Source organism: Cyprinus carpio, chromosome A25 (genome assembly GCF_018340385.1).
Source record: "Cyprinus carpio isolate SPL01 chromosome A25, ASM1834038v1, whole genome shotgun sequence".
NCBI classification, from domain to species: Eukaryota; Metazoa; Chordata; class Actinopteri; order Cypriniformes; family Cyprinidae; genus Cyprinus; species Cyprinus carpio.
Window position 1 is genome coordinate 14,649,242 of NC_056596.1, and position 25,377 is coordinate 14,674,618.

Consider the following 25,377-nt stretch of genomic DNA (forward strand, 5'->3'; position numbering starts at 1 on the left):
AAAGCATAAATCATAAATTATGTAAATGCATGAAGTGCCCAAATTTGAAGAAACACATACACTGCCTTTCAAAATTTGGGGTTGGTAAGATTTTCTAATATTTTTTAAAAAAAGTCTCTTCTGCTCATCAAGGTTGCATTTATTTGATCAAAAAACAGTAAAAACAGAAATATTGTGAAATATTATTAAAATTTAAAATAGCTATTTGAATATATGTTACAATGTAATTTATTCCTGTGATATGAAGCTGAATTTTGTCACACGATCCTTCAGAAATCGTTCTAATATGCTGACTGGATGCTCGAGAAACATTTTTGATTATTATCAATGCTGAAAACAAACCGCTTAATATTTTTATGGAAACCACAATCATTTTTTTTTTTCATCAGATTTGATGAAAACAAAGTTCATAGGAACAGCATTCATTTGAAATACAATTTATTTGTAACATTATAAAAGTCTTCCTTTCTGAATAAACATATTAATTAAAAAAAAAAAAAAACTCCTTGATCTCAAACTACAGTAGTGTAATTGTGATCATCAAGAATAATGAATACTGTAAGTATATGAGAAAAACAATGGCAAGTATCAAAATGCTTGCTGAAGTTTGTTTGTAAGCATGTTTGTAAGAGCTTTGTTACCAATATAAACACAGTCAAAGAAAGGCTGAGTTCTGCGTTTGGGACGGGGGTCTTGTGGGGGGCTGGATTCATAGCATGGGGTGGGGGGTATCAACTTACATTTTCCCCTGGGATGGCCACATGACCCTAGAACAGAGGGAAAAGGAGGGGAAAAGATGTTAGGTTACGGTCTGAGCTCTCTCAATGAGAACCACATGCAGGAAAGAGAAGGAAAAAAAAAACAGAGGGAGGAGAGGAGGAGGGGACAGAGTGTGACTAAAGCCAGTCTCTGAAACCAGATCGAGTGCCGCGTGGATCTCTCCTCAAAAGCCGAGCGTCTGAGGAAAGAGCGTCAGTGTCTGTGAGGGAGTCTTTGGGAATCAGATTCCACGGAATACAAAACTTCCAAGAATTCCAAAAAAAGCTTGGAGAAGAAAGAACAATGTCAAGTGCAATCATGAGACGAAGCTCCAGCAAGCAAGGCTTGCAGAACCTCCTGAGGTGAGGACTTTGTGTGCCAAACTTTTGCATCAAATCATTTAAAGCTCACAGATGGGATCTCAGGTGTGATGATGGCCATATGTTTTGTTTTCTTTGTCCTTTTGCAATTGCAAATGTCAGTTTTATGGCTAATGATACAACATGGATTTGCTCTTTTTTTAAATGAAGGGGATTATGTGATGTGATGTTAATATTTAATGCTCTATATGATGTTACAACTTATATTTCAATGCCATATTGTGTGTTCATTAAGCTTTAAGAACCTGTCATCCTTTGTTATGGGAAGACAGGATTTTTAATTTAATTTAATTTAATTTAATTTAATTTAATTTAATTTATTTTTTTAATTTTAATTATAATTTTAATTTTATTAATATTTTATTATTATTTTATTTTATTTGATTTTATTTAGCATTAGAGTAATTAATATGTCTGTATTGGGGTAGCTGACATATATCATTGAGATTTTAGATTATATCTTACTTATATGTACGTGAAGGAAACACAAAGGAAACTATATCTTAGGTCCTTTAACTGGTAATCATTTATTTTATTTTTTATTATATTTTTTTATTATAATTATTATTGTTTTTAATATTTGTAAATCAAAAATTGAAATAAGATTTATAATAAGAATCCTTTTTAAATCATATTTTTGTCTTTTATAGATTTATTTGTTGCGCAACAAAATTTGAAAAGTATGAATATTCCCTCAATTCACAAATGTCTCTCATATGCTCATAAAACTGTTAAACTAGATTTTTTATACATCTACACTGAAAAAAAGAAAAAAAAAAACTGCTAGCAAACTTTATAATAGATTACAAAGAAATGCCAAGTAACACACTGAATGTGGAAGCTTGTTTCTGCCACAGGATGAAAAATAAAAAAGTATTTTTTATCTCACAATTCATACTTTTTTCTTGCAATTCTGGGGAAAAAGTCAGAATTGAGAGATATATAAAAAAAAACTAAAAATTTGACAGAAAAAGCCAAAATGTTAACTCAAGATATAAACTAGAAAAATCTAAAAACAAACAAAAACACAAAAAATGGAATAATAGCTATAAAATCTGAATAGTGAGAATTTTGAAGCAGAAAAACTGAAATAATATTTTCTTAAAAAGCATACTTCAATAATATTAATTTCAAAAATATTTTCTGCAGTGTACCTGTTTACACACATTAACGTTTACATTCTTGATAGACATTTTTTTTAACAATATAATTTGAAAATGCGTGATTGTTGTGACTGTTTAACAAATACCTAACAAAATGACCTAAATTAGATCAGTTTAAGTTTTATAAGCTGGAAAGCTGTCAGGGTTCCAGATGAGAGTTTATTGTTTCTTCCAGAGGTGCTGTGGGCTTGTGGACGGATGACGGGACAGGAGAAGGGAGGAAGGGAGGGTTGAGGGCACCCAGGCCCCCTAATTAAACATGTGACCTGTTGACATTCATTGTGACAGTAATATGAGTGCTTATCTGTGAAGGTGCTGCAAACCAACTATAATTTAGGTTCAAAACTGTAGGTTTGTTTACCGTAAACAATGAAGTTGCCATTTAACTATGTACTAATTCAAATACTGAAAACTACCCGACTGTGTTTTTCCACAAACACAAACGTGTCTGTTCAGAATTCAACTAAAATAATCCAGAAACTGCTTAAAATGAAACTACTTTCATTTGTTCATTCCTCATGTCTTTCGAAACACCTATATGGTTTAATGAGTAAATGATGACAGAGATTTGATTTGAAATAGTATAAACCAGCATATGAACAACCATGCATATAGCAAAAGACAGAATAAACAGCAACCTCTGCAGATGTGTATGCAGTATTCATTTCTGTACGGACAGGATTTGAGGTGGATCAGGATTGGCAGACAGGATTTATTTTCCCAAGGCTTTTCAGAGCTGCCAAAAACACACACTCAGCAAGCTGCTTTCTCTATTAACGGCTTACATTCATCAGAACCGTTGTATGGTTTGTTGAGACACATACCGGATACAAAGCTGTGTATGCGATATTTTGTATACACTTGTCACAGTATTTTGAAAACAATTACAGTGCTTATAAAGATTGTATAGTACACACAGTATGTAAGTCTGACATTTATCATTCTACCAACCATTTTACACAGTAATTTTTTTTTTCAAAGTTATACATAAAACAAAAATTATTTGAGCATATTTTACAAGACAATACTATATCAGTCTTTCTAATTAAAAATTTCAGTGTGTATTTGATGTACTACTAGCAGTTTCTGTGTAATTATTTGTGAAATTTAATTTCTTAAAGAAGCTTGTTTCCAACACAGGATAAAAAATAAAAATAAATAAAAAAAGGTAATTGTGACTTTTTGGCGTACAATTTACACGTTTTTTTTCCCTTGCAGTTATTAGTTATCATTTCAGAAAGTCAGAATTGCATGATATAATCTCTAAGATGTAAAGACATAAATAATACAGAGAATTGTGATATTTATAACTATAAAAAAAATCTGAAAAAATGAAGGCAAGCTGTAAAATCATAATTGCGAGTTTATATCCTATAATCGCAATTCTTCAGATTTGTAAGAAATAAATTTGCAGTTGCGAGAAATAAAAAAATTAGCTATTACCTTTATTCCATGGTGGAAACAACATCAAAAAAACAAAATCGAAACAAACAAACAAAAAACTAAACAAAACAAAAAACAGAATTGTGAAATGTAAACTCGGAATTCTGAGAAAAAAAATCTGAATTGAAAGACGACAATTCAGAATTGCAAGATAAAATTCATAATTATGAGTTTACATTTCACAATTCTGAAAAGAAAAGTTGTGAGATATAAACAAGAAACATCAGAAATCAGAAAAACTATAAAATCATAATTGCTCAGAATATAAATCAAAAGTTTATATTTCGCAATTGCACTTTTATTTCTCACATTTGTGAAAAAATTAGTTTTCCAGTGTAGAATTGGCAGTGCATTTTTAGTTTTGTCGTTTTGATTTTATGATGTAAACACCATTGTTTTTAACTTGCTCGAAACATCTCTTTCTCATTGTGGTCTGAGCTATGACCCCCTGATCCATGGGCTTTACCCGAGCTGCTCTTCTATTTACCATCCTCTGATAAGAGCTGCTGGAATGCAGGGGGTTTAGCCGTTTGACTGAAAGGGGGAATAAACTTTACCAGCCCTGTGGCAATGTGCTTTTCCAAAGGTTTTAGGCAGCAGAGTAGAATAAACACTTAGGGCATGGTATTATGTTTAGTTAAGCATTACAAGAGTCTTTAGAGAAGCATATGGGGGGTTGGGGTAAGATGTGCCACTGAAGATATTCTTTATAGACTGTGAGAAATGTGGAAAATTAGCTTGGCGTGCTACATTTTTTAGCATAAAAGAGATGCTCCCAATCACAGGAAGCTCTATATAATGGACAAATATTGTCATGTGACAAAAACTGTGCTTTGTTCGCTACACTGAAGAGGTGGCACATCTTACCCCACTCTCCCCCATAATCTAAATACATGACCTTTTTCTAGATTTTCATCAGGAATGTTAATTTATCTGAACTGTATGCAGTCACTTATGAATCTGTTCTCTCTTTTTGTAGCGTGCTAAGAAATAAATCATTTTTAGAGCTCTCCCATTAAACGACATAATTACAGATATTTCAGTTCTCATGATTCATAATGCCGCACTTTCCACAGCTTAGATCAATGCTTTGAAATGTCACCAGCCATTCAGGGAACACTGGGAAACGTTTGTGAGGTTTGCAGTGATGTGACCACAGCAGAAAGATACTAACATTCCTGGGAAAATAACGCTCCTTTGCTCTTTAACTCTGTCGTTAAGATGACATCATCTGATTTGCAGAGTCAATAAACCTCACAGCTGCACTTCAATGCAAATGCAAAATGAAAGAGGAGCAAATAACAGCATCCGTCATTTAGATCTCAAAGAGCTTCCCTGTAAACAAACACAGAACAAGTCTTGCTTCCCTGTAAACGAGAATAAAAGGGAACATTTAGATGGTTTCAATTAAGAGCAACGATTTGTTCTGTCATACAAAGAGGATCAGAAAAGACTAAATTAAGAACAAGGTGGCACAGCAGGAACTTTTTACTCTTTTAACATTTTGTCTGAAAACGTACATCATGGAGACGACTATTTGACATCTGCAAGATGTATTTTTTTAGAGTGTTTGCTCATCTGCAGTACGTCTATAGGACGTTTCCTATCAGATGTCAAACAGACGTTTAGAAGATGTCTGTAAGATGTTTATGATTTAGAATGAATGTAAAACAAACATCTTAAAGACGTCTATCAGATGTTTGTACACAGCAGATACTTTCCAGATGAAGCGATCTTTAACAGACATCTTGCAGACGTACGTGTGCTATCTGGGTCATTTTGTATTGAATGAACGACTTGCAGTTGCTTGGTCACTGTCGGCTTAAGGGGATAGTTCACAAAGAAAGAAAGAAAGAAAGAAAGAAAGAAATCTATGGCTGCATCCAAATATCATAACTGGTGTGTGAAAAGAGCAGTCTGAATTAATTAGAGATCATATGTCAGACAATTGACATTTACTAAGCAGTTTCACTTTAATAATTAAGGTTAAGAGCTGGAAAGGGAAACTCAGGTCGGAGGTCAACTTCCATGTGACTAATTTGAGACTGACCCATCTAGCTCAGCCGATGCTCTGCAAGACCAGACTTGGCTGTGCTGAATTAGAGCAGGCAACAATGGTGAAAACATTTCCCAATCCATCAAGCCCTCCAAATCCTTTCGGCCTCAGGGCACCAGGCTGTGGAAGTTTAGTCAACACATTGTCAGGGGAGGTGATACATGCTGAATGTAAGCCAGGCTCTTGTTTTCTTTTCCCTTTCTCTCTCTCTCACACGTTATTGTTTCCATTTAATTCAGTAATGGGTCTGAGAAACATTTTGTCAGTCTGCGTTTGACAATAAGCTCACCATGACTGAAAATCTGTTTTCACTCCCATAACTCTTGGAAGATGGTGTTTCCAGACATGAAGGAAAAAGAAAAGCAGGCTACATAAACAGACTGATAGTGGCAAATAAATCAGCTGTTGAATGACATCACTGGCAGGACTGACATCATTCAGGTGGCTTCTGCCAAAAAATGAAGTAATCCTGTCTGGGTGATTAACAGCCTATAATAATCAGAGGCACGGGAACTGTGTGTGGCACATCAGATCTTGCCATAAGCCCTTTGTGAAATTGTATGGTTGATGGTTTTTTGATCTGTATGGTTTAAGATGTGGTTTGGTCTTTATACTGTAGTCGGATTATGAGTAGAAACTAGTTTGTACTTAAACTAGTTTGTAATTAAACCTCAGTAACTGCAGCTATGCTGGTATTCAGAACATCTAGATTGCAATGATGATAGCACTTTTCAACAACGGTTCAGTAAATAGGAAATTATTCATCTTAATAACTTGTTTCAGACTAAATATAGACAGTCATATTGTATTTTTCTCTGCTAGTGAAAATAATCCCAAAAATGTTACATTTTTGCACCAACAAATCTGATCTGAAAGTCAGCAGGACTTTCTGAGAACTTTACTAAAAATTCCTCAATGAACTTATTCAGTGACAACAAACATGTTTAGTTCAGGCCAAAATGAAAATCGAATAAAAAATGTTCTCACCCTCAAGACATCCAATATGTAGATGTGTTTGCTCTGAAATAGATTTGGAGAAATTTGGCATTATATCACTTGCTCACCATTGGATTCTCTGCAGTCAATCGTCAGAATGAGAGTCCAAACATCTTTACTACTATCATTTATAAAGAACTCAAAAATAAGTTGTGGAACCTATAAAAACATTCATCTATTGATCTTCATCTCTCAACATCTTGGTTTTACAACTATCATCTATTGCAGTCTGAAAAACGGAACCTATAAAAACATTCATCTATTGCATCAGTCTGAAAAACCTTGGAATTCATAGCAACCTGTGACCTCTGGCCTAAAATTCTTCTCATGTCCACCCTCGTAGCAACCTGTGACCTCTGGCCTAAAATTCTTCTGAGGGTCACTGGTGACCTGTGTTCACCTTTAATTGACCCAGAATCTTGACTGAGTCCCTAAAGGACGCAAAAATAATTTACTCACCCTCATGTCCTTCCAAACCTGTGTGAAGTTCTAGCTTCTACAGAGTACAAGAGAAGATATTTTGGACAATGTTGGGGTTCAAACAACATTGGAGCCCATTGAATGGACATAAAAATCACTGAGCTTTTTTAGAATATCTTCTTTTGTGGTTCACAGAAGAAAGAAAGTCATATAGGTTTGGAATGCGAGTAAATGACGATAGAACTTTCATTTTTGGTGGAACATAGACCAATGTTAATGCTTGCAACCAGTAACATTTACCAAGACCAAGCATAGGTAAATAAAGCTTCAAGTGGCAACTGAAATCAGTTTGTTTGGCCTAATTTTCCCACATAGATGCTTCAGCATCTTGAGTGTGAGTTTGCAGGGTCTCTGCCACTCAGTCCCAGAGAAGATGTTCCTCTGGCTCGGAATCTCAAGCAAGGGACTAAACAAACTATTGTTGGAGATTTCCTGAAGAGGTCTATGTATCATAGTCAACAGCACTCTTCTGGGCTCAGGGTCATTCATCATTTGACCACGGCTCTCACATGGGTCAAGAAAGAAAAATGATTGTCTTCAGATGTAACAAGGGGCTTGTTTTTGTTTCTCTTGCTGCAGAGTGACGGCCCAGCGAAGTATTGAAGATGCTGAGGAGATCGAGAGAGAAAGGCGACGTCGGGCCCGGGAGGCCTTCCGCAATCAACAAAGCCTGTCTGGATCTGCTGGTTCCCCTCAGGACAGTGTGAACCCACCTGAGACCGGCCTGTAAGTGTGAATGCCATTCTATTCTTCACACTTCACCTGGTTTAAGTCAGGCTTGTTTTGTTGCCTGGTGGATTTCCATCTGAAAAATGGAAATAGGGACTTGCAACATGTCTGGTTCTCATTGCAGCTTTTTCCGGCCAAAGGCTGTCCACTTCAACAGAAGGAGACCGTCTGACCGACATGTAAAGCTACTAACCACAATTTGTTTAGTGTTGGGGTCAAATAAGAGTGTCCAAAATCAAGTTTAAAACTTCTACTCTTTGTATTCATGTTGGTTTCATTTGTTTAGATTTTAGTTTAGATTTATTTTTCTCTCAGCTAAACCTACATGTGCATATTTACAGTGGCACAGCTGTTCACTCATCATTACCTAATCTCTGAAGAATTTGCAGCAGGCATGCCTTTTGAATAGGGTTTATGTCATATACCACACCACAGAGCTTTGCTTTTAATCAGAGAAACACTGCAGACCTCACATCCCATATATTTCATATGTGTGAAGTTAAACACAGCTCACGGAGTCATCCTGTTTAAAGCAGAAATAGGTCATCTAGGGCCACTTTGTAATGATCCTTGTTCAGAGAAGATTCAAAGGTTCACTCTTGGATCAGAGACACATGAATCATTTTCAAGACTTTCTAGATGGGTTTAACATGGATTTTAGGTTTTTACTAACGCCCGTGTAGGAGTTTTCAAACTTGCCTCATACAATAATCTTGTACATAGTGTAGTCAGATTTTTAACTGGGCCACTGAATAGTAACGACAGATTGTTGATGTTCAGTCGTTATGCTTTGCTGAAAATCTGCTTAATAATCTTGTGGAATGTGCTTTGCATTCTTTTCCTGCCGCTCCTGGGCAGATAAAATAATGGTTTTTAATTTCAAGACAAAAAACGGCCTCTTTTATCACTGTATGAGCTTGAGTGCAGGTGTGTGTGTTTAAACCTCTTGTGAACTCTTTGAACAATCCCTTACACAAATTGACCCTTGTAACAATAGTGAGTTTCCATTTAAGTAGTTCAAATGGGTCAGTGATGAAGTGATGTTCATCTAATTTAAACAAAAATACGGTAACACTTTACAATAAGGGTACATGAATAATCATGTACTAATGCCTAAATAAATACTTAATTCATCATATACTAATGATTATTAAAGGTGTTAACTAATCATGAACTAATGAAGAGCTGTCCTTAATTACGACTGGAGTCATATGTATTCACGCATGAATAACGGCAGCCTTAACTACATGTTAGTACATATTGCATTAATTAACATTTATGGGTAAACTAAATCAAACAGTACCTACCTATTTTTACAGTAAAGTTCTGGCAAGCTACCAATTTGGTTTACTTTTATTTAAATTTTTACAATGTAGAACATTTGATAGAAATTAAGATTTAATTTTTTTTAAGTTTAAGTTTAAAAGCAAGATTCAAATCTTTGTTTCCCACATGAGCACCACAGCTCTAACTGCTAAGTCACGGCTCATATAAGATTTGAATTACTTACAAGTTTGATGTTTTTTTCAGCTATGAAAGCGAACTCAAACCCAGCTGCCCTATTGCTGTTGATGAGGATGAAGGTTTCAGCGACTGGACCCAGAAGCTGGAACGGAGAACACGGTCCAGAATGGATGAGAACGGCAGTGGAGAAGAGCCACAACAGGAGGAGAAGGACGTGAATGCAAGATTTCGACAAAGTGAGAAAAGCAGCTTCACCACTTCCATACAGTATCAGCAAATACAGGACAGAGAAGAAGAGGAGAAAAGACCAGAGGAGAGGAGGATCACAGAGAGACGAACAGAGATCAGCGAGAGGGTTAGCAGTCAGAGAGCAGAGGAATGGGATGATGACATGAGAGACAGCAAAAGCAGACAACAGGAAATAAAACCACTGATGGAGAACAAGGTGCCAGGAGAACTGTTTCAATATTAGAAGTACAGGACATCATATCACGTATGTTACTGTGTCTAAATAAATTCCATCACTCACAGATAAAAGAGGAGAAGAAGGAGGTGAAGGTGTCATACACGTCTAAAGTCTTCCTACAGCAAGACAGAACACCTAATGGCAATGGAGAGGCAGCTGCAGAGGAAATGACATCACATCTGGTCAAAACCAAAATATCACCCAGGTAACTTGTTTCCATGCACTTTCACCCACCTGTAGGTTTTTGGATAAATCTTACATACATACATAAGTAGCGTTTTGCATACAAAAGTTTTCCATAATTTTTCATAAATTACTGTATATATATATATATAAACACACACCATTGAAAAAAGGGTGTATTTTGCTCGCCAAGGCTGCATTTATCATTTAATCAAAAATACAGTAAAAACAGTAATATTGTGAAATATTATTTCTATATTAGTTTTCTATTTTAATATACTCTAAAATGTAATTTATTGCGCCAGTCTTCAGTGTCACATGATCTTTCAGAAATCATTTTTAATATGCAGATTTGTTGCTCAAGAAAAAATTCTGATTATTAAAAATGCTGAAAACTTGCTGCTTCATATTTTTGTGGAGACCTTGATACCTTTTTTCAGGATTCTTTGATGAATAGAAAGTTCAAAAGAACATCATTTATAGAGAATAGAAATCTTTTTTAATATTGTTATGAAATGTCTTTACTGTCCCTTTTGATCAATTTAATGCATCAGTTTAATAAAAGTTAAAAATCTTCATTATAAAATACATAATATGATATACTCTTATTTACTATTTTTTAAGTACACCCTGTTTAATTGTAAGAAAATTCTGTATTGAAAAACTAATTGTTTTGATGACAGCTATTATTTATGTTTTTGATTAATAAGGATGGTTTGAAGAAAGCTTGACAACATTTAACATTTTAAGTTGACTTTAGGGGGAAAATACATGTAGAATTTGGTCTTGTTAAATTTAGAGGTTTATGTCATATTTGTTATAGACGTGACCTAATATTGTGTCTGCCAAAAAGGTTGTGCCAGGAAGTTTCTGAAAGGGCTGTTAAGGGAGTTAGTATCTAATCTCATATAGCCAGATCTTTAATGAATACTGTAAGGTCTGACCCATTTTGCTGCTTATTCTGGACAAGAACTATCCACCTTGACAGAAAAAAACTGAACAACCACAATTTGTTTTATTTTTATGTTTATCTGAGATGGATTCATAATAGGCTGTGTGTAAAAATTATAACCTCTGCAAACCAAAAATAGCAGTAATGTATGACTGATCAGAATGTTTTCGGTCCGAAAGTAATTTTTACTGATTGTTTCACAGAACCCCTAACAGCGTTTTCCTGTTCTCCACTCTCCTCCAGCAGGACTGTAGATGTAAATCAGGACTTAGAGACTAAGAAAGACATGCACGCTGGTCTGGAGACCGAGCTGAAGCTGGAGAAGATCAGACATAGCCACCAGGAGAAGGAGAGCCGGGAAATGGAGCAGCTACGGCAGCGTCAGGCCGAGGCTGAGCTGGAGCTGGAGGAACTGAAGAAGAAGAGAGAGGAACGACGCAAGGCTCGCGAAGAGGAGGAGCTGAGGAGAGAGGAAAAGGAACAGAAGAAACTAACCAAAAAAGAGGTGGCTTGGCTGATTTCTATCCTTTGAACATTCTGCTTTGGTGGGAATGTTAAACTGTCTAGGTTTCTTCCAGCTGTAGAAGATTATTTAAGGTTTCAATTTAATAATAACTATAGGAGGACAAGAGACAGATGAAGGAGGACATCGAGAAGAGGAGGATGGAAGCAGTGGAGAAGAGAATGAAGAATCTCAACATCACATCTACAGATGGTGATGACCCATTTAACCCTTTAAACCCCATAAGTCCAGCTTTCAAGGTAACTATACATATCTGCATTAATATTCTCAACCTTTCTCTACAGAAAAGTACCATGGCAGTGGTATAGTGATACTATGAGATGGTAATGCCATGCAGCTTTGACATACACCATGCTACTGATTGATATGTTTCTTCATATGCATGCTTATGATTTTCATGGTGCTGAGGTTTGCATGGGCAAACGTTCTAGAGAATCTTTAATGTGGGGATTCATCTCTAGTCAAATCTTACCAACATAATTAGAGTAAAATATAGTATAAAGGTTATTATTTCTGTTATAGTGTCCATTCCTTGTGTTTATCCACTTTTACGATATACTATATTCTCTACCCAAAAGATGAAATTGGCTCTGATAATGGCTTAAATACAACAATATGTAAGGAAAGCACTCATGCATTAACCATGCATGTATTAATGGCATCAGACTTATAATTTCTCAGAAAGATTCTCGTAAATCTGAAATAGCTAATACCAAAATAATAAGGTTTGGTCAAATTAGCAATATTGGGATTATTATTATTATTATTATTATTTGCTCTCAAACTCTCAGTCACACAAAGTCTTATTTAAATGATTGTATATCAACCACAAAATTTTTCCAAACAACAAAAGCGTGTCCTCACCTATAGACCAGTGTTGTAGTTTTTACTATATTAGGTGGGGATTTGCAGTCTGTGTTTCGGGGATCCTGAGTTTTCCAATGCTTGTCTGTATATTTACGCAAGAAACAGAAGTGATTGACAGTTGCAAGTACGTTCTCAGTGAGCAGAGGTTAAAAAGCCAACAGAGCACCCAAGAGTGACACAAGGGATGCTTTTGTGAGCCTGAAACAGGAGCTTGTTAACATGTACCTTTTAGTCTGAGGAAGTGAGGAAAGACTGAAGGGAACTAGTGTGGATTTCTCCCATTATTACAAATCCTCAAGGAATTCATATTTACACCTGTACTCATTCGTTTGGCCTCATTTCCATTCAGCAAATTTATCAAAATTACAGGTTGACCCCATAGGACTTTCTGGAGAATCTAGAGATAATAAGTTTTTGGATCATGCAAAAATTGTAACTCTGTTAACTCTCCCTCTTGTTGTTCAAAACATGGCTTTTTTAGTTCTTGCTAAAAACACAACTTTTAATTAAATATGACATGGAATCCTCTCAATTATTGCAGAGTGGTTTGATTTTTTTTCCCCAAACTCTGCTTGTAACTTTTTTTTTTAAATTTTTTTTAAATTCCAGATCACTGAGAGAACAGAATCCTTGAATCGATCTTTAAAGAAGAGGTGAGTTTATTCATCAAAATAACATTTGTATTAAGACTCAGCAAATGAGAACGTGCACAATCTACTTGACACTCTTGGCCTCAGTTACTTTGCTATAAATGGCAGATTCTTGACAAAACCTTACAAGTATGTTGGCAAAATGACTGTTGTTTAAAAGTAAATATTGACATAGGTGGCATAGGTCACTGTAATACTTTGTTAGTCCATCGCCTTGTCAGCAATGATTTATGGTTCGGCTAACTTTAAACAGATGTGGAGAGCACTCTTTTCCTGATGATATTGTGGTGGACTGAAATAAGACTTATCACCATATACACAAAAAAAGCCCAGGACACTATGGTTTATCAACAGCTTGCACCAGTGCAGTCCTGCAAATGCCGCATTAAAAACTACTGTCAGGATTTACTAAAAACAGTGAAAAATTAGTGATGAAAATTAATGGACACAGTTTTTTTTTTTTTTGCATCTGGCCTTATTGTTTATGCATTTGTGGAGTTTCCTTTTCACATGCTAAATTAATGCGAGGAGAGTATTTAAATCAAACATGCGAGTTTATTTACTAAGGTTTGAGGTTGTCAGTTTACTGGTATTTGCACCATTATTTAACATCCAGAAAAGCATGTTTTAACCCACTTTGCATCTGTGTTAGTCTGATTATCATCAGCCTGTGTCCATGTCAGTTATTTTAGCATTATTTATATACTATTATAGTATTTTTTCATGTTTTCAATTAGCTTAAATTTTTATAGTTTCAGATTTTACATTAGTTCTAATGTAAGTTTCAGCAATTTTGTAATATGTTTTTATCCAATATAGTTTTATTAATTAATAAACGTATTATAGCTGGTGGCCAAGGCAACATTTCTATTTTTTTTTTATTTACACTTTTATCTAGTATGCATATTTGATTTTATTTCAGCTTAAGTTTTAAACTTTTTTTTTTTTTTTACCAAAACACTAGTTTTAGTTAACAATTATAACACTGGTTCATATGCACTTAGCAAGAATCTTTGTTTTACGAACAGTAACAGTTTCAAGAAGACCCAGAGACCTGTACTCCTGCCCAAGATCGATGACAAACTGGAACAATACACACATGCAGTCGAGGTTCAGTTTACAGCCTTATATCTTGCTATATGTTATGCTTTTATGTATTAGTATATATTAATTTGTAGTCAAATGTGTACAGTACATTCTTATTTTAATATCTAATGCATGTTTTAAAGAACAATCTCTTAGTCAAACCCTAATTTAGGGAAATCAGATGGTTTAAATTTAGAGTGATTAAATACGATCTCTTTTCAGACCTCCTCCTGAGACAGTCTATTGTTACATTTGCAATATTTCTTTAGAAACAAGTTATCACTCTGACTCACCTAGCCTGTCTGTCCTAATGTGTTGCAGAGCTCCTCTAAAGAAGCAAAGATGACTAAATCAGCAGTAGTGGACATGTCTAATGTCTCTGCTCCGGTGGCCTCCAAAAAAAGCCTGTTTGAAGTGGGAGAGGCCTGGAATCAAAGCAGCCCAAAAGGAACACCTTCGAAGGTCAGAAATCAGAGATGTTTCATACATTGACTCACACCCTGTCATCAGTCACTTACCTTCACGTTGTTTAAAAAAAATGAGCATTGTATTGGTCACTCTCACAGTATAATTAAAAGGTGCTGAAACTTTCAAGTAAAAGAATACAATTATAAAAATGATCCAAGTTCTGTAGTACTTCAAGCCTGGATGGGAGTAATAGTGGAGGAAGCACACTTATCTTAGATATTTCATATCACCCCTTTAAATATTATGAGGGAAAACAGTGATGTCAGGGCACTTCTGTTATTGGTTTGAATGAGTCTGATTGTGTGGGTATGTTGCAGCATCTGCTCTTTACACTTTCACATTCAAACACACCCACACTATCGGTTTGCCAGAGTCTGACGCACATGAACAACCTTCAACGGGAAGCTGTTGTACAGGAATTCTTGGGAAATGTTTGCCAAATCAATCATAACCATATGAATTTTGCTTCACCATCCCCCTAATACTTAAAACAAAAACTAAAACATTTGTAATTAAATGTCGCTATATGTGCAGTTTTGCAAGTGTTCTCATTTATAAATGGTTTTATATATTTTTAGGATACAGACTGTGTGAAAGTGGGTGTAGCAAACCTGATCAACCATTGGGTGAAAGGAAGTCCAGAAAGCGGGAACAGACACTTCCTCTCCACACCATCTGTAAGTTTATTAATGAACCTGGGAAATGTTTAGATAGTAACCAATGTACTGGGGAGAGATACAGGTATTTGTCCCATGGTGGATTAGAAATAATTGAGATTAAAAATAATTTCACTGCCATATTGACATGCACAATAGATAGATAGATAGATAGATAGATAGATAGATAGATAGATAGATAGATAGATAGATAGATAGATAGATAGATAGATTTTTTTTGAATGACTGAGGGAGCTGTTTCTATGTAGAACAATGAATATATACAGTAAAATAACAAAAATATACATTTATGTTGCCCCCTTCTGGCAGAGTGAGCTACTGCAACTTCACTTATTTTCCTTCATTTTCATAAAATCTGCTCTGTCCATGGAAAATCTTGATCCACCCATAGCTTGCCTCATTAATTAAAGTTTATGAGAAGTAGCCATGCCCAATTTTTTTTTTTTTTTACTTTTCAATGAGTCTGTTGATCCGGTCGATGACTCAAAGAATCAGATCAATCTAGTTCTTGAGTTCAACTCAAGGACTCAGTGATCAAATCAGTGAATAATGACTTAAATTTCAGGTCAGCTATTCCATGTGCAACAGCAGATTTAGCAGAATAAAGTCATTCTCAACAATGCTTTCGAATTTTCATTTCCAGGATGTTAAACCTGGAGATGTTCTGCAGAAAAAGAACATGTGGGAAATTATTGGAGAAGGTTCTGCAGCCGAGAGGTCAGGACTGGGAGGAAAGGTACATTTTCAGATAAGAAATGTACTGATAAACCTCAAAATGATGAATATAGGTAGAAAATGAATATCTCACTGAATGCATCTCATGCTATTTCTTCTACTCATCTTTTATAATTTTAGGCCTCCTCCTTGGGTAAGCAATACAAGTTTGCTGTGACAGGCCATGGAAAATACGAGAAGATTTGATGGTGATCATTACAGTGTCTATACGAATGGAAAATCAAGTGAGACGCTTTCTTCTATTTCACATAACATATAAAGCTAACAAAACAGTTCACATAGACATACGCATGGTAAACGAGCTTAAAAATATGATTCTGTAAATAAAAATGCCCTGCAAAAAAACACAACGGGAACATGAACACAGTCATGATGCCTTTTTTACAGACTAGCGGAGGCATGCTAATATTAACTAGCTACCAGGCTAGTACTAAACTAGCTATGTAGCAAGCTAGCTAAGATATATCAAGTAAACTTTGGAGAGGTAATATAATTCATTTTAAAACAGGCTATATCTGAAAACACCTGAAAATTACTTTAACTTTAGAAATCTTGCAGTCTGCAGGGTTTTCATATATGCCAGTTTAATAATATATTGATAATATGTCTCAAACAAATCACAGCAAGCTGCTAACACAATGCAAATGTTTTCATTCAATGGCATGAAAGTAGTCATACAAAATATCCTCTCTCAAAACAGGTATTTTATTAAAAAATTATATAAAATAACATTACATCTAGTACAGTGCACCTTAGAATGCAAAGCATTATACACATCAACATCAATAAAGAGAAAATGTTCTCAGTCTGACGGTTTCTGCAATAAAAGACCAACATGCAAAAAAGGCCAAGCCCACGAACTTAACATTACCTGAAATGAGAACATGCATGAGTTGACAATCAGCATTCACTGTTATTTATTTAATCACATTGAAGCAACCATTTACTATATATATTTGCCCCTTTTAAGGCTTCATCAATGAAAGCTCTTTGTCAACACTGAGCATCAAGTAAGGCAGCAGAGCAGAATGTGCCATGCCTTGCTTTCGGTACTAATAAGGCTTAGTACAAATTTCCAAAACTTGGCATACTTACTGTATACATCTCGTTCTTATACTATCTCGTAATTCTTCCGCATTTTACCAGTTGCCCACCCATCTAAAACTCACACTCAATTGTCCCTACACCTTTAAAAACATACAATAGAAATTTGTCCCTCAATACCATGTTATCTTGTATAATATCATATCCTCACAAAGACTTTTTATGCCCCATTAAGCACCATAGAATACTGGCTGTAGAAAAATATTGCTAAGAAAAAGATGTGGTGTATTTTATTGTTATAATGTTAAAAAATGAATACAGTGAGGTAACTTAAAATTTTAGATGCCTAAATCCTGCATATATTTTACATTATTTTCATACCCAAAAACACTCTCTTGATTTTGTGTCATGTGGCAGGCTGGAGTGATAATACTCCTTTTTTATAAAATTATTGAAAATATCTTTTTTTTTTGGGGGGATGAAAACGTTCAGGGATGTAAGTATTATCAAAATATTACAATATTTTACATGCTTATGAAAAATGTTGAGATAAGCTTTGAAAGTCTTAAGCAATAAAGTCTTTAAAAGCTTCAAAACGATATGATTTTTTTTCTTTATTCAATATTCTAATTAGCTTAAACGGCTAATGCCAGTTGACAAGTTGGTAATACCTACTGCAAATAAGATACTGTGCATTTGACATTTTTTTGTTGTTGTTGTTTTTTTAGTTTACTTGCTGATTCACCTGTTATAAAGTTATAAAAGTATATGTAAAGAATTGGACTGGATAATAAACGAGACTCTACCATCGCAATGAAAGCTTACAATATCCTTGCCCGTTATTTATGTTATTTAGTAAGACGTCAGTGGTTTAAGAAATACTGAAGCCTTTGGCTGTTCTATTAAAGTCTTTTTGCTCTTCATCTTTATTTTTGCGGCCTATGAGTCCCATTTCAAAAACTGTTGCAATCTTTGTCACTGGTCGTGAAGCTGCCTCTTTTAGTCGTCTGGCATCAAACCGCGGGCTGTACAGGAGAATTGGCAAACGATGCGCAAATGTGGGAATCTCTTCTGTCTTTTTCTGTTCTGCCTCCATCTTCTTTTGCTCTTCAGTTTTATTGGCTTCAATTTGTTGCATTATATTCTCTTTGGTGGAGAACATTTGGAAGAGGACAGCATCCCACATTTTTGCTGCCCTTGGGGCATCTTTACTATCCTGGCTTTCACTAGACTTAGCTTCGGCTTCAGACTTATTTTGCATTTCACTTACATTTTGATCAGTGCTGGCAGGGATGTCTTTCTTTGATGAAGACTCTGCCTCTGGAAACTTAGGCTCCTCTGCTTCAACCACCATGTGTTTCTTAAGGCGAGACCAGCCACTGAGTTTTGACTTCATGCCTTTTGGTTTCTGCATCACTTTCAAGAGAGGCTCTGCAGTTAGGGAGGAGCCTTCCTCACCCTCCTCTTTCTTTTCCACTGCAGGCTTGATCTCCTGTTGGGGACTAGATTTTGCCTTCACGCTGTCAACCTTTTCAGGTTCAGTATCCTTTGTTTTAAGGTCCTTTTGGTCTTCTTCCAGTGGCTTAACCACATCCTTAACCTCTCCTTTATCAGGAGTTTTTTCAGAGGAAGTGGCTTCAAGCTTCTGCTTCTTAATTCTCTCTAACAAAGACATTTTCGCCTCTGTTGGCTTCTCTGGTACTTTAGTTGTTTTGGCATTATCTTTACCTTCTGACACCTTTGGAAGTGCTGGCTTTCCCACATCTTGGTCAGATAACGGCACAGCCTTACTTTCAGTTTTAGGAGTTTCCTTCACAGTTGGAGGGGTTGGTATCATTTGGGAAAGTCTGGGAGATCCATAGGTTGGAGTTCTGACTCTTGGTGTCACAGTACTTATTGGTTCTACTTTTGCTTCTGATGGTGGTGTATCAGCTGCAGATACCACAATAGTTGGAATTTTAACATCAGGAATTTTTGGTTTTAATTCTGGCACAGTTGGCTTGGGAATGTCCCTTACAGAGTTTGATTCTGGCTCAGATGCTGCCTTTGGAACCTCTGGAGGTGGAGCCACTACAGCGGTCTCCTCTTTAACAACACCAGCCTGAGGTGGCTGGACTTCTACCTGCTCGTTAGGCTTTACCTCAGACTTGTCATTTGTTACGATCACAATTTCATCAGATTGAGGTATTATTGGTTCGTGTTTTTTAAGATGAGTCGCCTTTACACTTGGCAGTGCAGTTGATCTAGAAATGCTAAAACTGGGCGTGTAACTCTTTATTCCTCCATGGGCAACATATTCAGTGGGGGTCAATCCATAATATGTTGGTTTGGATTTAGGTGCTGTTGGTGTTTTGGGTCTTTGACCTGCAAATGGAGGGACCCTAGATAAAGGTTTCTGATACCCAACTGAAGATAAACCAGGCTGCGCAGGTTCAATCTTGGCTGTTGTTGGAGTTTCAGACTTTGGCTGCTCATTTGCATTAAGGTTTGAGCTCTCCTTGGGTATTTGGGTCTTTGGCTTTGATGACTCAAGTTTTGACAGGTTTTCTGTGGCCTTATCCAGCTTTTCTTGTAAGGGTTCAGTTGATTTGACATCTATTTCCCCATTTTCTAATAGTTTTGAATGACTAGTATAATTCACATGATTTGAAATTTTCTGCATTTCATCTTGTGGACCAGTCAAACTTGAGGTTGGCGTTTTGGATCTTCTGCCCTCCATGTGCACAGGAGATACAGCAAATAAAAGTGGATTTGGTCTTGAAATCTCAATCACAGATACTCTTACACGTGACACATGATCTGAGGGTGTCTTGGGACGCCCTGAATGTGTTTTTATTGAAGTGAAGTCATATGTTGGTGTTTTTACTCTTGTTGATATTGTAACCCCCTTCGTCTCAAGTGTTGGAGTTGTACCCCGTTTTGTCTCAGGTGTCAGCATTGCATTTTTCTTAGTCTCTAAAACTGGAGTACTGACCCTTTTTATTTCAGAAGATGGAATTGTCTCTTTCTTGATTTCAGAAGTTGGAGTTGGGCTTTTCTTAATTTCTGAAGTTGGGGTTGTAATCCTCTTGACTTCAGATGTCGTTGTTGTAACCCTTGTGATCTCTCTGGTTGGTGTTCTGTCTCTTCTTATTTCAGATGTTGGTGTAACTATCCTTCTAACCTCAAATGTTGGTGTCGGGGCTCTCAATAAATCTGCAGTAGGTGTTTTACTCCTTGTTGGTGATGCATGTGGTGTTCTCAAACCTACTGATTTTGATGTGTAATTGGTGATTTGAGGAACTTCAAACAACGGTTTGGCTGTTCTAGAGACATTCAGAATGGTTGGCTGAGGGCTTGGAGATTTAGAGGTTACATGAGTGGTAAGATCTGAGCTGACTTCCAATCTTTGTGAGGTTTGTAGAATAGTGACTGATGTAGTAGCATGTGTGTCAAGTCCTGGAAATGGTGAGGCTGTGTATGTAAATGCTGGAGACAGGTGTTGGGGAGCTGCATATGGTTGTGGTGAAAACCTTGCCGTCTTGCCATAAGTGAATCCTCTGTGATGAGGATAAGGAGACGATACATGCTGATACAGTGGTCGGACGTTGAAGCGTGGGTGTACTGTGCCAATGTAGAAAGGTGTCTCTGGAGTCTTGGGAGGTGTTGAGTGATCACTGTGCTCCAGGTCAGGGCTCGCTTCATTTACTGGAGAGAGGCTTGAGCGGAAGGGGACCGAGGGTTGGGAGGCCTGGGCTGCAGCTTTTTTCTTTGCTGTCTTCTTGAGTAGTTTCTGGAGCCGGACATTTTCTTTCCCAGGTTTGGGAAACAAAGGTGGGGGGTACTGCTGGGAAAGCAGGCCTGCCTGAGCTGCATTGCCGATATTGACAGCCATTAAATCTTCAGCCCCTGAAACAAATAAATAACAGATATTGTGTAATTTGAACACAACCATAATGAATAAGGATTGTTCTGGCTAATAATGGTAAAGAGGTGAAAAACCATTCCAAAATTAGGGATTATAAAATAAATCATCAAATAAGCTTTGTTCACTAATATTTTTATTTTCTCTTTTTTAGGTGAATTTTCCAGTGATCGCTTGTGAGGAATTTAATTCAGCAATAACTTCTTTCCTGATTCACCAAGAACACATATACATTAACATAAAGGTCGTACAATATTTCAGTCAACTTTTCAATACATAAGGAAGAAACTACATTCTATGTGCTTTTATGTTTTTATTCTTTTTTTATGATTGTTACATTTTTGACTGTTGTAATGGCATGACTTTGGGATCTTTACCTACAATCTATTTGTTGCATATACAATGTAAAAAGCAAACTTATTTTCAAAAATCTGACCAATTGCAACAGAATATAAAGTCATTGTTTCTTTTCTTATTCCTCAGTATTTTCGCTGAAATTATGCCCACTTCTAACAATGTATGAGTATGAACTGAATGTGAATGTCAAATAGTTCAAATGGTGATGATTTTTTGTCAAATGTTTTTATATTGATTATCTATGCTATTTTTATACTATGACACATTGTTACATTTATATTGACTTGAATAATAGATTAACAGAATAATCCAAAAACATATTCCAAATTCCTGCAGCTGATTCTTATGCATTTTAAGTCACAAATATTTTTACGGTTATATTTTATTACAAATATGACATTGATTTTCTTGCCTCTCTGCTCTAATCCTTTATAGTTTTGCATAATTCATAATTGACTACACTTTTTGGATTTCAAGAAAACACTGGAATTTCTCCATTTATTTTATTTAATATTAATCTAAACATATTTGTTTAGTTACAAGCATTTTGCTACCCAATGGTATTGAGAATGGTTAAAACAAGAATGACATTTGTAGGCCATTACAGCTTTTATTTTCAATAAATTTGATATTTTGTATGATTCTTAATTTTGATTTTGGCTGCTTATTCTCAGTGTAAAATGGAAATATCAGAATGGTTTTCACTTGATAGGATGTCTCAGTTATGACATGTTCCCATGCAGTAAAATTCCACAACACATCTAGGATAGCTCCTTGGCCTAATTTTAGGGTGAAAGCAAATGAGCAAGTCATCTGCTCCATGTCACAGAGTGTGGTGCCACTTTCCACCCTCCCCGTAAACCAATGCCAAGAGATCTGGGGCCAGTCACTGCTTTAGCCATAGGTGGGGCAGCTACATTAAATTACATAATAAATCACTGAAAATGTACTACCAGTCAAATTCAGTGGTTTCTGTTGACGCACAACCTAAGATCATATATCACAGAGCTGCTTTTAAGTTTTTCAAACTGTACTGATGCATACTGTATTAATATAATTACTAAACTACCTTAATACGTTAAGATAATAATTATCTTTATGACTGGACTATTCATAAATGGTATTCATGAAACACTCATGGGCATTTCCTGGCTCATTTCTACAATAATAAAGATCATAATTATATATAAAGGTTATGAATCAGGGTTATAAGCATTTTTGGAAGTGCATAAATATCAGAATAAATCTTGCTAAATTTAGCTATATTTGTGCTTAAGATACATAAGAAAATACAGTATAAGAAAAAAAATATAAGCCTTTGGGAAAATAAAAACTGCATTCAGTATTTATTCTCCTATAACTAGTTTTTGTATGAGCAATTTCTTATTTTAGGGATATTTAGATATTTGACAAAAACTGACTACAAATTAAATCCAGTCGACTTAGGAAATATTTTTTAAAGTATGAGATACTGAGGATAATGACTTATCTTGTGTCTGTATAACACAATCTTTTTTGCATATGAGAGGAGGTCATCCTTTTAAGGCCCTGGTAGGCTGGGCCGTTTGGAGAATTTCCAAGAAGCAAGTTCAAAAGAGGAAAGGGCAAGAATAGCAAATCAGTAAAACCATGCACAGCATAATTGCTTCTTGGCAACCACCTGGTGAAAAAAATCATTGTACATGTAAAAATATGTGCTCTAGGGCAATATGTACACTTATACGCATGTGCTAAAAAAAGATAACTTACCAAGAGATGATTGTAACAGAAGACCATCGAAGACACTTCAGACAAGGTCCCCTGTAAATATAAACATACATGATTAATTATACATGTCCTTGAATATAAGCAACTGCATTTTAAATATAAATGACCTCAAATATAGTTACAGTGAAACAAATATTGATATTATTAATTTCAGTTTATGGTGTTATATTACAATCCCTGTTGCACAAATCTGTCAAGTTAGACTGCAACAAACTGCTCAAGCCTTTTCACAAAGGACAGACATGGCATGCACTTCCACACTATGCATTCATATAATGATAACCGGAAGACAAAAATATCAAATTTCAAGCAAATTTTTGGTGGTTTTATACCTGTTTGTCTGCTGTTCAGGGGTGTCCGGTGGCTGCCTGCTTGTCCCAGCTTGGACTGTCAGAACGGTAGACTCATGTTGAGTTCAACTATTCCCCTTCCTTCAAATGGAAGGCACAGGCTCCATAGCAGTCCAAAAATAAAACCCTGAGTCCGTTACTCAGAATGCATGGCGAGTGGTGACGGTGTAGATGGAACCGTCAGCGAAGCAGGGGGATCCAGGTCACCTTAGATATCATCAAGTGTCCCCCCTCCCCCATGACACCTGATGCACACCCTCATCTACACAATCTATAAGCATAACGCCCCCTACAGTTAAGAAGGAGTAGCAGTTGTTTATGTTTTGGAGCTCTGTTTCAGGCCAGCTTTTTAAAGTAGTCCACTGTATTGTTGCTTGCAAAGACACTTTCTCCAAATACACCAAACTGGATATTAAACAATCATTTTTATTTCATGTTGATTGCCAATGTTGCAGCTGAGCTCTGAGTATAGCTGTAGTGTAAATGAACCCTATGTAATTAAACGTACTGTAGTTGAAACTTAATCCTGTGAACAGGCTAAATATGTATGGAAGTCTCAGACAAGAAGTAATGGTTGGAATAAAAAGCCATCTGATCTGATTACACCAAAGAGCTCATGTGTTACTTTACAAACATCAATCATCCTGGCATATATGATGAAGCTGATATTTACACTTTTTACATTATAAAATAGAAAGACATAATGTAACTTGTGAAATTCACCAATCTATTGTTTGTTTAGTGGTGTAAGAGGTTTTACTTACTCCTGATTTATGTAAAGCTATGATTTACATATTTGATTATACTGTTTATTATAATTAATAATTATGTATTGTTATTGCCAGGATGGAAATGCTACAGTTGGTATATCAATGAATGTACATCAACAACAGAGAATAGAGTTCAGAGCTACTAGGTTGCATCTAATTATTGAATGCTATGTAAATTCAATTACAGAAATGTATTGCCATATTAGTGACCTATACACATTTACAATGAAAAAAAGGAAACTGTCTCTGTATGAAACATTAACACCAGTTGGAGTACCACTCATATCATTTCACGAACAGTTTCATATCACCGAGGAGCTCCTAACACAACATAAGTGGACTTGGTAGTGAGCCCTGGGGAACACCCCACAACTTAGTCTGAAGCATCTATCCATTATGTTGAAAATAACACCAAAAGGCAAGCTGATTACACTCACATTAATCTCATTCAGAAAATATTCATTGTACTTACGTAGCACATTTACTCAAACCCTCGTCTATCCCCTTATTCAGTGCCTGGGCCAAGATCTGGACCTTCTCTTCTTTACCCTTCCCACTATGGATTCTCCACCAATGGGAGATTTTCACAGATCAAGTTTCACTATAACAGAAAGACTTTTTCATGGCTGCATGTTTGCTGAACTTTACAGCCAGTCTCCGCCAAGCAGGGAGCTCACTTCTTTCAGCTTTTCTGAGGCAAGAGTGAAAGAGGGTGAGAGTGCAGTGGGTGAGGAAATTGTGAGGGCAGGAAAGCTTGTGCATAGACTTACAATTTGTGAAAATTAATGTGTGAACTCTTCACGGTTTACACAAACTTGTGGAGTTCATATAGCCTAATGCATTTAGCATCAAAAGCTTATTCAATTATTAACACCTTAAATTTTACATATAAAATAAATCTGGATATCTTTAAAATTACATTTAATTTAAGTTGCCTGAATGACATAATATATTCATTCTATATTATCTATATTTTCTATGTCCAAATAAATAAAAAACTTGAACTGGGACATGGAAACTGGATCCTGAACAATGTTTGGGCCTATTAAGTGCAGCTGTCTTGTCAAAGTCAAATTCTTTTTGACCTGAGATGTTTGTAGGGATTGCT

At 35.9% G+C, this 25,377-nt stretch overlaps 2 protein-coding genes across 3 annotated transcripts; one reads left to right on the forward strand and one right to left on the reverse strand.

Annotated features, from left to right (window-relative positions):
• The first annotated feature begins 882 nt into the window (after positions 1–882).
• On the forward strand, positions 883–22,082 carry LOC109050762 (non-muscle caldesmon-like). 2 transcript variants are annotated; one of them, XM_042715677.1, is made up of 13 exons: positions 883–1,121; positions 7,857–8,003; positions 9,537–9,915; positions 10,002–10,141; positions 11,318–11,576; positions 11,693–11,833; positions 13,071–13,114; positions 14,140–14,221; positions 14,519–14,659; positions 15,244–15,342; positions 15,986–16,078; positions 16,198–16,301; positions 21,180–22,082. In XM_042715677.1, the coding sequence occupies exons 1-12, from the start codon at positions 1,063–1,065 to the stop codon at positions 16,261–16,263; spliced, it is 1,650 nt and encodes a 549-aa protein (XP_042571611.1). In that variant the 5' UTR covers positions 883–1,062; the 3' UTR covers positions 16,264–16,301; positions 21,180–22,082. The 2 variants fall into 2 exon arrangements, with proteins under 2 accessions (XP_042571611.1, XP_018923877.1); XM_019068332.2 differs by having other exon boundaries at positions 884–1,121; positions 11,315–11,576.
• Positions 17,713–23,892, reverse strand: LOC109050761 (mucin-3A-like). The gene is made up of 3 exons (XM_042715676.1): positions 23,482–23,892; positions 23,132–23,182; positions 17,713–21,009 (listed from the first exon to the last, which is right to left on the reverse strand). Exon 3 carries the CDS (start codon positions 20,993–20,995, stop codon positions 17,993–17,995), a length of 3,003 nt encoding a protein of 1,000 aa, XP_042571610.1. The 5' UTR covers positions 20,996–21,009; positions 23,132–23,182; positions 23,482–23,892; the 3' UTR covers positions 17,713–17,992.
• Positions 23,893–25,377: the final 1,485 nt, after the last annotated feature.

What these genes read in the sequence shown, in the direction of transcription:
- LOC109050762 (XM_019068332.2), top strand. Translation starts at nt 1,063, where the DNA reads ATGTCAAGTGCAATCATGAGACGAAGCTCCAGCAAGCAAGGCTTGCAG. An exon ending in AACCACTGATGGAGAACAAG is followed by an intron (nt 9,916 to 10,001) that starts GTGCCAGGAGAA and finishes CATCACTCACAG; the next exon opens with ATAAAAGAGGAGAAGAAGGA. An exon ending in CCATAAGTCCAGCTTTCAAG is followed by an intron (nt 11,834 to 13,070) that starts GTAACTATACAT and finishes TTTAAATTCCAG; the next exon opens with ATCACTGAGAGAACAGAATC.
- LOC109050761 (XM_042715676.1), bottom strand. Translation starts at nt 20,995, where the DNA reads ATGGCTGTCAATATCGGCAATGCAGCTCAGGCAGGCCTGCTTTCCCAG.